This window comes from Galeopterus variegatus, unplaced genomic scaffold, assembly GCF_000696425.1.
Source record: "Galeopterus variegatus unplaced genomic scaffold, G_variegatus-3.0.2 Scaffold4923, whole genome shotgun sequence".
NCBI classification, from domain to species: Eukaryota; Metazoa; Chordata; class Mammalia; order Dermoptera; family Cynocephalidae; genus Galeopterus; species Galeopterus variegatus.
In genome coordinates, this window is record NW_007731034.1 from 81,246 (window position 1) to 93,367 (window position 12,122).

At 37.1% G+C, this 12,122-nt stretch overlaps 2 protein-coding genes and 1 long non-coding RNA gene across 5 annotated transcripts in view; 1 reads left to right on the forward strand and 2 right to left on the reverse strand.

Moving 5' to 3' along the window:
- The window catches only part of MGAT4A (mannosyl (alpha-1,3-)-glycoprotein beta-1,4-N-acetylglucosaminyltransferase, isozyme A), a gene marked incomplete at its 5' end in the record, with an annotated part of 69,902 nt that extends 68,058 nt beyond the window's left edge, over positions 1–1,844 (forward strand). The window contains 2 exons of the mRNA XM_008588615.1: positions 453–565; positions 697–1,844. Coding sequence (XP_008586837.1) covers positions 453–565; positions 697–723 — 140 coding nt within the window. The remainder of the gene's footprint in view (positions 1–452; positions 566–696) is intronic.
- A 5,055-nt stretch (positions 1,845–6,899) lies between these two features.
- Positions 6,900–7,570, reverse strand: LOC103604019. The gene is made up of 2 exons (XR_551680.1): positions 7,313–7,570; positions 6,900–7,220 (listed from the first exon to the last, which is right to left on the reverse strand). It is a non-coding gene; the product is annotated as an uncharacterized LOC103604019 (long non-coding RNA).
- Positions 7,571–7,910: 340 nt separating this feature from the next.
- The window catches only part of LOC103604021 (protein unc-50 homolog), a 10,357-nt gene continuing 6,145 nt past the window's right edge, over positions 7,911–12,122 (reverse strand). Inside the window, exons 2-5 of one of the 3 annotated variants that reach the window (XM_008588601.1) lie at positions 11,527–11,666; positions 11,337–11,438; positions 8,324–8,409; positions 8,140–8,231 (exon numbers count right to left, since the gene is read on the reverse strand). In XM_008588601.1, the coding sequence (XP_008586823.1) occupies positions 8,217–8,231; positions 8,324–8,409; positions 11,337–11,438; positions 11,527–11,666 (343 nt within the window). In that variant the 3' untranslated portion in view covers positions 8,140–8,216. Of the gene's footprint in view, positions 8,232–8,323; positions 8,410–8,493; positions 8,582–11,336; positions 11,439–11,526; positions 11,667–12,122 lie in introns of those variants that run through there. The other 2 variants (XM_008588600.1, XM_008588602.1) reach the window with 2 other exon arrangements.

Genomic DNA, 12,122 nt, shown 5'->3' on the forward strand with positions numbered 1-12,122 from the left:
GAGCCTCTGCTCAAGGCCAACTACTATATGTGTCTAATTAAAACACTGAAATTTGTTTTTACTGACTTAACCTTCAAAGCAGTCATACTGAGTGATGCTACAAATTATATTTGGTAACGTTTGGGTAAGGTTTGAGTAAGACAATTTGCTGAAAACCTGTAGGTTAAACATTGTTGATGCAAGAACAAATATGTTTTGTTTTTTAATTTGCAGTGAGAAAAAGTATAGCTCTGCCTAACTAAATAGGTTGCTTCTAATGTTTTTAAGCATGCACTACTTAATGAAAAATTTAAGTTGAATTCAAGTAGAAGGAATGGGGGAAAAAATCATTCATGCCCTGTCTAAAGACATCTACTCGAAATATTTTAATGTGTTCCTTTCCTGCCTTAAGTCAGTGATGTTTTGTGTGCTTATCTCAGTCTGTCCAACAAGTATTGATTTTTATTTTGAAGGAAAATTTGAGAATGGTGTTGCAGAAGGAATGGTGGATCCCAGTCTAAATCCCATTTCAGCCTTTCGACTTTCAGTTATACAGAATTCTGCTGTTTGGGCCATTCTTAATGAGGTAAGAATACATTAAATCAGTGAAACAGCTTAGATACTACATTTATTATTACATTTTGATTTTGTATTTAAGGCTTTTTTGGAATTAAGGATTAACTACCTTATCATACTTTTCATTATTTTGTATTTCAGATTCATATTAAAAAAGTCACCAACTGATCCTCTGCTAAGAAACCAACACATTTTTTTCCTGTGAATTTGTTAATTAAAGAAAGTTAAGCGTGTACTTCTTTTTTTCCAACTTGAACACTACCTCTTGTGAAATCTACTGTAGATGATTGTCATTTCCACTTGGAAAGTGAATCTCCCATGGATAATCGTACTCATTTGAAACTAAGCTGTCCTCTGATTTTAAATTGACTCAAACATTTTACAATTACGACAGCCTGTTAATATGACTTGTACTATTTTGGTATTATACTAATACATAAGAGTTGTACATATTGTTACATTCCTTAAATTTGAGAAAAAATAATGTTAAATACATTTTATGAAGGGGGTACTTTTGAAGTTCACTTATTTTACTATTATAGGCCCTCTTTTATAGATTATCAGGGATTATATATATAAATATATAAATATACACAAAATGTTATGGAGTTAATTTATTAGAAACATTTAAGAAGTACATATTTTTGTGCCGTAAATTTTTGAATCGATACTTTTTTTGAAAACCAGTTTACCTTGCTTTTTTAAGTTCTTTCTATATTTTTCTTTGGAAATGCAAACATTACACATCAATGCCATTTTTCAAATGTACTGCCATTTAAGATTGATTATAGATGGATTTCTTAACTGAAGTACTTTTATAATCATAGAAATTCTGAACAAAATACTTTCAAAGGCATTTGTCATTCCTTAAAGCCAAGATTTTAAAGACCAACATCCTTCTTGAGGGTTAGTTTACTATACTGTGTATGGTGTATAGCAACAGATCAGTCTGATAAATTTCAGTGAGCAGGTGGGATACGTTCAACCCGAATTATCATAGACTGAACTCTTTACATTTCCTGAGATGTAAAATGGCAAACTCTTCTTTCCTTTTTAATCTTTGTCTGTAACCTGAGTTAGATGCATTGTATGTTTCCTTGTTCATACTTTTATATGTACTCATTTTATGAGTTCTGAAATTTTTTTTCTAGGTAATTCTATTGTGTGAGTTATGATTGATATAATTTTAAAGAAACAATTGCAATACTGGTTTTTGGTGAAAGGTATGGTAGCAATCGTATGTTTTTCTAAAATGAGTTATTCTATTGCATTATAAACTTACAAGTAAATCCTGTGTCCAAAAAGAGTATTTATTACTCTTAAATATGCAATTCCAAATAATATTACTACTTTAAACAGAGAACGCTATCAGCCTCAGCAATCAGTGATCTTTACAAAAGAACTTTAGTTTTAAAAAATTATAAATTGTCAACATCAGTTTCGGCCAGTCTACTTTGACACACTGGTGTGCCTTGAATGGGTTGCAGCAGGGTTACAGATGAGCGGAGATTGATCCCCTGAGCTTTGAGCATGGCTTTGCTCATTCCTCCTGTTCCTGAGAATCCTTTTAGCCAAATCTTTTCCATCAGTCAAGGACTTTCTTATGCCCTCTTCGCCCATGAATTTGTTACCAGTGCCTAGAATGTGCCCGGCACGTGGCAGGTGCCTAGTCAGTGTCTGGATAAGGACACCATCTGTACCAGCCCACCCTCGTCTTTTTCTTGCTTACTTCCCTTTACCTACTGTCCTTGCCACACACTCACATACACGCTGAGCTGTCTGGTTTTTGATTATTTGTGGGGTGCATTGTCTCTCTGACCAAACTTCAGGCTCCTGAGTCAAGCCTGTAATTCATACTTCTTACCTGCCCTCCGCTGCAGCAGGTACTCATATGATCTCATTGTTAGTTGATCCCTCCTTTTCACCAAGTTCTACACTAGACAATCCGAAGCAGCCATGCTTTTCCCAAGCAAGAAACTGTAGTGGTAGCCCGTAAGAGTGGTGCTAAGGATAGCGGAGGAGGTGAAGAGTACCTGGAACTGGACGAAGGTAAATGCTTGATCTTGAGAGGACACCGAACCACTTCTACCAAAATAGAGAACGAGAAAAGTGTCAAACAGTAGTACTAATTGTGTGTGTGTGTGTGTAAATTAGGGGCATGGCATGGCATGGCATCTGGTGTGTTTCTCACATAAGCTACCAAAATAGAGAACGAGAAAAGTGTCAAACAGTAGTACTAATTGTGTGTGTGTGTGTGTGTGTAAATTAGGGGCATGGCATGGCATGGCATCTGGTGTGTTTCTCACATAAACTATTCAGACTCTCAAGCCGTGCCTGTACAGCAGGCACTAGACACGTGGTGGCTATTTAATAAAATAAAAAATTCAGTTCTGCAGTCACACTAACTATATGTCAAGTGCTCAATGGCCACATGTGGACACCAGAGATGCAGAATATCTACATTACAGAAAGTTCTGTTGGAAAGTACTGTGTTGAGTGGTAATGTGAGCATTTTGGAAACTATTAATCAGAATTAATGAATTCTGATTAAGAGGTTAAAAGCAGACATGTGAATATATCATAATGCAAATAATGATGAGTATTTTGGGTGAGAAGAGAAAGTTTGAGGACCAATTTCTAGGATTCTAAGATCCAGTGTTTCTGAGTTCTTTGTTAGAGTCTCATGTGTTCTCTAAAGCATGCAATGTACCATACTATATAGTCAAAAAAGATGGTGAGATTGAAAAGCTTCAGAAAAAGTTAATGCAAATAAATTACTTGCACATAGGCTATAGGACACATATGTGTATATTCATTCAACCATTAGAAATATCTTGGAACAAAGGTGTAGCTTATCAAATCAATGGTTACACCATTAAATAATTAGAAGGTGTGGTTATTTTAAAAATCCCTCAGCAAAGTTCTGAAGGCTTCTTTTAAATCTGTCATAATGAAAAAAGCTATCTCTTTTCTGTCTTACAGAAAAGTTTGGTTATGTGGAAACAGCATATTTGGAGAGATTGTTCTAATTAATAGCAGTGTATATTTGTGGAAGGCAGAAGACTAAGCACAGATCCCCCTCACCTGTCAGTGACCTTGTATAATATCTTACCCCTTCGAGTGTGGGTAGAACCTGTGACTATGTCACATTACATAGCAAAAGGGAGATTATCTGGGGGTGGCTAATCAAATCTTAGCCCTTTAAAAGCAGAGATGATTCTCAGGTTATTAGCATAAGTCAGAGACTCCAAGCAGGACTGAAGGCACCACTGCTATTTTAAGGTGGAAAGGGCCACATGAGAAGGAATGAAGGTGGCCTTAAAGAGCTGAGGCCTTGACAATGGAACTGCAGTCCTTCTGTCACAGGAACTGAATTCAGGGGGCTCGAAAATAGATTCGTCCCCAGGCTCCAGATAAAAGCCCGGCCTGGCCAACACCTTGATTCCACCTTGGGGAGACCCTAAGCAGAGAATTCAATTAAGCCTGCTTGGGCTTCAACCTGCAGATAACAAATGAGTGGTGGTCTAAGCTGCTAAATTTATAGTAGTTTGTTATGTGGTAATAGAAAATACAATATTTAAAAGATGTGAAGAGAAGGCTTCATACTTGATTCCCTATGCTTTGTTGATATTTCTTGATAAACATGTAAATAATCTTTACTGGCAAATCATACCTGGGCCTCATCTGGTCTGTTCTCTGCCAGAGATCTGTCTTCATTAGAAGTTTGTTGGCAAAAAGCTGCAGCATCTTTGTAGCGTTTTGTAAAGGAACTGTTAGGACAAGATTGTAGGAATAGTATTGAAACTGTATAAGGAATCCTTTCCCTGGAAGAGGTATTTATACTGATATAGACTGCTCTGAGCCTGTCAGAAATATATTAAAGAATGACAAACAGTGGTATTCTAGGTATGACATTGAGAAAAAATAACTTATGCCTTTATATAGAGATCAGATGATCTACTCTATATTGAGGGACTCAATTTTTTTAAGACAAAATTTAGTTTATTATCCAGCACAGATCAAATCCTATTATGTGCCAACCAAATTTTTGTACTTTGAGAATGTTTTCCAAAATACTTCTCTGCTTCCAAGTCAATAATTGCTAATGAAGTTTATTTTTATTTGGTTTATCCATCACTTTTTGTGCTTAGTTTTACTGTACTGCCATAGCCCTGATGCTAAGGAAAACCTTGATGCTAAAGTAGAGCTTATGGAAAGAAAATGAGAGGCTTAAAGACTCAAAAGGTGAGAAATCTGAGTCATAATCATATATCAATGTTTGTTGTATGGAAACTTAGATATCCAATCCTTGTACAGAAAAGGAAACTTTTCCAAGCTATGTAGTAATATTTATAGTGTGTAAAATTGATAGTTGTGAAATTGTAAATTATTTAATAGATACATGCTATGATAACTAGAATGCTTACTTTGTTTCTTTAATGCATGTGAACATAAAACTAAAAAGATTACTGTCACAATATTAAAAAGACAAAACTGGGGATTTTGTTATATATACCAGTATCATCAGTATCTATATATAAACTCTTCTCTTCTTACCCGAAACACTCACTTCAGTTTGGGCACTAACCTGATTATTTTGAAAGGAACAAACAGTAAAGAAAGCTGGCACTCCAGAGTGTATGTGAGCTGAGAATTTAGAAGACATTGTTCAAAAAGTAAACTGAGTGTTGAAGGGAAAGCACTTTGTGCAAAGTATCATTCCCACTGTTGTTAACATTGCATAAAAATGTAAAGAGTAGTAGTGCTAAACTTGTTCTAAAATAAGGATTGTTTATTGTGAGGAATGTTTTAATACTCTTGGACATTAGGGAGGCTATTTAATATATCACTTGCTCCTAGTTTCACTGTATTAGTAATTAGCAAATTGTCCTGAAATCAAAGGTTTAGTACTTAAGTGTGATTAACATTCCATTATTTATTTGAAATGCTGTGTTTGCTCAAATTCGGTGAAAATACCTTTTGAAGACATGTTCTCTGAGCCTTAAAAATGGCTATCGACAGTACTGTAAGATGCACTGCCAGCAGATTTGATACTTTTCATTTCAGCATAGACAGTAATGTTTCCTAAGAAAGATTTAGAAATCTAAGTGTAACAATTGTTTCATTTGTGGAATGAAAAACTAAATCTGTCTCATTCAGAACACTTCATTTGGAAAGGTTGTCTTTCTTTGCATTTGGGGATGTTTCTGGCAACATCCCTTGGAGAAGCTACTGAGGAATCTCTTCAGCAGGTTGTACCAGATTTGTTTTTTTCTTCTTAAATGTACATATTTTCCTTAAAATGTTGTCATTGGTTGAATGATTAATATCTGTAGTAATATTTTAGGTACCTGTTGAAGTTTTAAAGGAAGATTATTTATTTTCAAGTTTGCTGCTATCATTGAAAACCTAATAACTGGTCCTGTTGACTGTGCCTTTCATCACTGTCTGTGCCACAACCGTTCATGTGTATTTGAAGTAAAGTTTAAAAAGCCATGTTGAATTCAAGATTCCTTCTAATAAAAATAGGTGAAACTTAATGAGTAGTAAGTTTAATTATTAATTTTGTTTAACCCTCATGCAATAATAATAGGTCTTCAAAAAGTTCATGGAAGAATTTGTATTATCTTTTAATTCTGGTTTTCACACACTTTTTGAAGGACCCTTGTAGTTTATTTTCAGTTACAAAACAGGAGTGAATCTTTTATTTGGGTTTTGGAAAGTGTTTAAAGAGGAAAAAACCTAACATAATATTATTAATGATACTGACCGTGGTTATCAATATTATGCAGGTGTTCACTTTATTCACTTTATTATATACACTGTACAGTTCCCAAAGTAAGAGTAGCCACCATGGACCTCTTCAATCTAACGTATCTTGAGGGTTTTATTATTATTTTTGCATAGAAAAAAATTATGTTGATGTTTAGTGCCTATAGTACAGTGATTCCTCCTCTTCAATCTAACGTATCTTGAGGGTTTTATTATTATTTTTGCATAGAAAAAAATTATGTTAATGATGTTTAGTGCCTATAGTACAGTGATTCCTCTTTGAGTTACATTACAGGTTAAAGAAGCTGTTGAAGGTTAGATTGGGGTCATGTGGAATTTATAACATTTAAAGTACAACTCATTAGAAACAGGAAACAGGGTAGACCATATGCACCTCGTCTGTAACAGGATAGAGAGGGTGTATGCTTATTACCACGTTCTCCAAATGGATACTCTTTCAAAAATACGTAATTCGTATTTAAAATAGTTTTACATTTCTATGCCCTTAGTATTTTTTACATAGCTCTTGTGTGTGCAAATTTTAGAATGAATAACATGGCATGCTTTAAAAATATTATAGAAAGTACATTTAATTAGTTTTAAGGAATGTGCTTGACAATAGTGTTAACATATATTTATTTAAATTTGCAAACTTTACACCTTTATCTACAAATAGTTTATTTACAAGTTTACAAGAAATCATCATTTCATCAATACTGTTGACACAGTTAAGATGGAATATTCTCATTCTGTCTTTCACTTCACTCTGTACTTGTAGAAAGAGCACAGAGTATGGGTAAAGTTCCATCCTAGCGCCAGTGACAGCCCGTAGAGTAGAATGAGAGGTGCAAATGGATAGAGAAGAATTACTGTATTTTTCAAAAATGGCAATGCTGGAAAAGAAACAAATCCAAATTGATTTTTTTTTAAAAAAGGGAATATGACTAGCTCTTAATTCAACATATGGGGCAAAAAAGGAATGTACATTTTGAATCGGTAAGATGATGCTATTAATAGCCAGAACTACACTACTCTCAGTGCCCCTCTGTGTTGCTTCCTTCTCATCTAGGGCTGTGAAGAAATCGGGGAGGAGAGGGATTCGTTATTTCAGTGCACAGGCTGAGTGGGAAGCAAGCCGGGACTTGGAGAGGTACAGAGGGAGGGACAGACATCACACATGTTAATGAAGCCTGTGGTGAATGGAAGCCTGTGACTGCCTCAGAATCAATCCTCTAGGAGTCATCTGAAAGTAGAGATGATGTTTAGTGCCTATAGTACAGTGATTCCTCTTTGAGTTACATTACAGGTTAAAGAAGCTGTTGAAGGTTAGATTGGGGTCATGTGGAATTTATAACATTTAAAGTACAACTCATTAGAAACAGGAAACAGGGTAGACCATATGCACCTCGTCTGTAACAGGATAGAGAGGGTGTATGCTTATTACCACGTTCTCCAAATGGATACTCTTTCAAAAATACGTAATTCGTATTTAAAATAGTTTTACATTTCTATGCCCTTAGTATTTTTTACATAGCTCTTGTGTGTGCAAATTTTAGAATGAATAACATGGCATGCTTTAAAAATATTATAGAAAGTACATTTAATTAGTTTTAAGGAATGTGCTTGACAATAGTGTTAACATATATTTATTTAAATTTGCAAACTTTACACCTTTATCTACAAATAGTTTATTTACAAGTTTACAAGAAATCATCATTTCATCAATACTGTTGACACAGTTAAGATGGAATATTCTCATTCTGTCTTTCACTTCACTCTGTACTTGTAGAAAGAGCACAGAGTATGGGTAAAGTTCCATCCTAGCGCCAGTGACAGCCCGTAGAGTAGAATGAGAGGTGCAAATGGATAGAGAAGAATTACTGTATTTTTCAAAAATGGCAATGCTGGAAAAGAAACAAATCCAAATTGATTTTTTTTTAAAAAAGGGAATATGACTAGCTCTTAATTCAACATATGGGGCAAAAAAGGAATGTACATTTTGAATCGGTAAGATGATGCTATTAATAGCCAGAACTACACTACTCTCAGTGCCCCTCTGTGTTGCTTCCTTCTCATCTAGGGCTGTGAAGAAATCGGGGAGGAGAGGGATTCGTTATTTCAGTGCACAGGCTGAGGGGGAAGCAAGCCGGGACTTGGAGGGGGACAGAGGGAGGGACAGACATCACACATGTTAATGAAGCCTGTGGTGAATGGAAGCCTGTGACTGCCTCAGAATCAATCCTCTAGGAGTCATCTGAAAGTAGAGACAGATGATATTACAGAAGAAAACAACTTTTAGCTACTGGGATTTTTCCACTGTAAAAAGCATTATACCCCCACATTGAGAAGGTGCAATCTCAATTAATATACCAAGCTTTAAGAATGAACTAAAACTCTTAGTTGAATGTAAAGTCTGGCCCCAAATATCCATGCTCTTGCTTAGTTAGTAGGACCCTACACCATGCGTTCTGACCTAAATATTTCTCATACAGGAAGTTCCTAAATGGAAACTGAGCTGGACTCAAAGAAACTGTTCTGCGTGGTAGGGAGTGACCAGGAGAGTGTTAAAAACTCCACCAAGAGAAACTACAGTATTGCAGTGTTCTAATCATAAAACGCTTTCCCAAAGTATGTGAAGATTAATATAGCATGGCCTACTAGTTGTTCAGTTAAATGATCAAATAATGAAAAGCATTAATATCTAGGTAATAGAAAAGTAGATTTTCAAAGAAAAAGAAAAGGATCATTTGTATTATAAACATGTCTGTGGAATTCAGTGTACTTTCTTTTTTTTTTTTTTTGTCTTTTTTCGTGACCGGCAACGGATCGCAACCCTCAGTGTCGCGCCCGTACCAGACCGGGACTGGCAATGGGATCGCAACCTTCGGTGTTGCTCCTGCACCTCACTCAGCCAGTGAGCGGCCGGTCCGTACGTGGGATCCGAACCCTCGGCGGGAGCGCCGCCGCACTCCCAAGCGGCGCACTGTAGCAGTGCGCCACCGGGCCGGCCCCAGTGTACTTTCTTATACGCATCATTTCATTTAAATTCAAGGATACAATTAAGAAAATGCTATTCCTAGAGTGGAAATAAAAATAGAAAATAAAGAGAAAAAACATGGTGCACTGCTAATAAACAGTCCTGCACTTAGTTATCTGAAAATGTCAAAATAACACTATTTCACTTGAACAAACTGGAACTTACCAAAACATTCTCCAGTGCAGCCAAGAACCTGTGCCATTACAATTTTATGTAATGGACACATAACTCACTCCCCAAGAGTTCCCTTTCTGTGGTCATTCCCCTGCGGCTCCTATCCCATGCTTATCCCTCAAATGGGCACCTGCCAAGTTCTCTCCTCAGTCCGAGTGTCACCTCAGGAATGCAGATATTCCTTCTGAGAGAGCTCAAAAACAACTGTGGTTTCACCTCCCACCTCCACGTTAATGACGCCAGTCATGTCCTCATGGCCAGACTGTTGTCTCCAGGGTTAGAGTCATGGACCTCAGTGTTCACTGACCTTCATTTCCACTACTCAACAAGCTCCCTGAACTCCATATGTCCAACAAGGAATGCTTCCTGTGCACCTGCCACGGACTCAGTCATCGATGCCCTAGGCTTGCAGGCCATCTCAAAGGAGGCCACTGCCTCCTCTTCCCTCTCTCTCACCATATCCTGTTATCACAGGAAGCTCTCAATCCATCTCTCTCCTCTCTATTCCTACCCTTGCCATGCTATTCTTGGTGTCCTCTACTCTTATGCAGACCCCAGCAATTGTATCCAGCCAACTCCTCCTCCACTGCCATGCAAAAAATTTTTCCTAAAGTGTGAATTTGATATTGTTTCCTTACCTCAAAGCCTCCAAGCTCCCCACCTCTCTTCCACCTCCCATCTCACATGTACAGCCTATGAGATAAAGTCTAATTTTTTTCCCTGAATTGCGTTAAGGCCAATTTCTCTAGTCACATCTCCTCCCTAGCCATTCAGTGTCACCTTATGCTCCCAGACTAGCAGGCCATGCCACACTTGTATGCCTTTGACTTGAAGTTCCTGGTACCAGGAATCAACTATCTCACATCCCCCCAAAACACTTTCTCATGCCCATTCCTGCAGCACCTCTGGGATGAGCACAATTACATGTGATCATTTCTATTTCTAGTTCCACACAATTCACAACGCAACACGAGTTCTCAATAATGTACTGAGTCCTTTTCTATTTAACTCAAACTGNGTTAGAAACCTGAATATAAAATGTCACGCATCTCCCCTGGACAAGAGAGGACTCCCGATACCCAAAACAAGGGATTACAATGAGGGTGTTAGGAAGTCCCTGGAAAGCCAGCCGTGGGGGTGGAACAACTTGGCCAGAGGAGCCAGTTTGTGCTCACAGTAAGGTCCTAATCACCCGGAGTAACAGGAAAGTAAGGGCTAATAAACCACAAGTGAGATCTCTAGATTTACAACAGTATTTAAGAGTAAATTTGCAAGTATGTCCTGAGATCAGTAAATGTTGGGCCTGATCTTCTGTGATCACCTATACAGTGATCATAAAAACTAAAAATAAGGCAAAAGTACGATTCAGAAAGGTTTTAAACAACTTTTGTTCATATACCTATGTGCCCATATGCCAGGCCCAACCCCTTCCTCACTCTGCCCTACTGCTGGCAACTCAGAACCTGAAAGTGTGATAGAAAAGGAAGAACAAAATGGTCGTGGATTCCTGCAAGTGACTTGGAGATGAGCAGAATGGTTTACTATGGTTTGTCGAAATTATAAAATTTGTTGTATACCAGCTATGCCACTTTCAAGCTACATGACCATGCCTTAGTTTCCTCATCTGAAAAATGGGGATAAGTAACCCTATGTCATATAATTGTTATGAAGATTAAATGATTAATGAGATAACTCCTGTAAGTGCTCCACAAAGGGAAGCTATTAGTATTACTGTTACAAATCTTCCCCTCCCTGTTATGCTCTCAACCAACCAAAAAAAATTTTTTTAGTTACTTACCACTGTATCCCAGGAAGGTTACATAGATATAATAGCCAACTGCAATCAACCATAAAGTATTTCCAACTAAATATCCAATAAATGTGTCTGTTAGGATAACATCTGCCAGAAGAGATGCACACAATGAATCTCTTTACCAATTCATACTATGAATACTTGGAAAATGTTTTGAGAAGTAACTGCTACTTACGGTTGATGAAAAAAAGCTGGATAAAATGCAAAATGACTAGGAGTGGATAAAAAGCATTCAGGTGCACATCAAAGGCATAGCCCCACTCCACGTCATAGTCTCTGCTCTGTCGTTTCACTAAATACTTGTTAGAGATGAACCTGCAGAGCAAAATTAAATTTTCTTATGTAATACAATCAAATTAATTCTATAAATATTTATTGTCTACCTTCTGTGTGCCAAACATTATTCTAAGTTCTGGAGATATAACAGTAAACAAGACATAAAACCCCCTGCCTTCAATCTAGTGGGAGAAGACTGATGATAATATAAATATGTCAGATGGTTCTATGGAGAAAAATAAAGCAGTAAAGAAGGACAGACAAGAGAAACTTGAGATGCTGTGTTAAATGTGATGGTCACTAAGTAACGTCTGGGTAAAGACCCAAGGGCAGTAATGGTGCCTGGCACGTTTGAGAAATGGGTAAGGAGAAGACCAGTGTGTCTGTAAGAAGAAGAAAAGGAGCAGAATGTGAAGTCAGAAAGAAACAGGCAGCCAGATCGCCTGGAGCCTGTGGCCATTTGGCTTTTACTCTTGGTGAAATGAGAAGTCACTG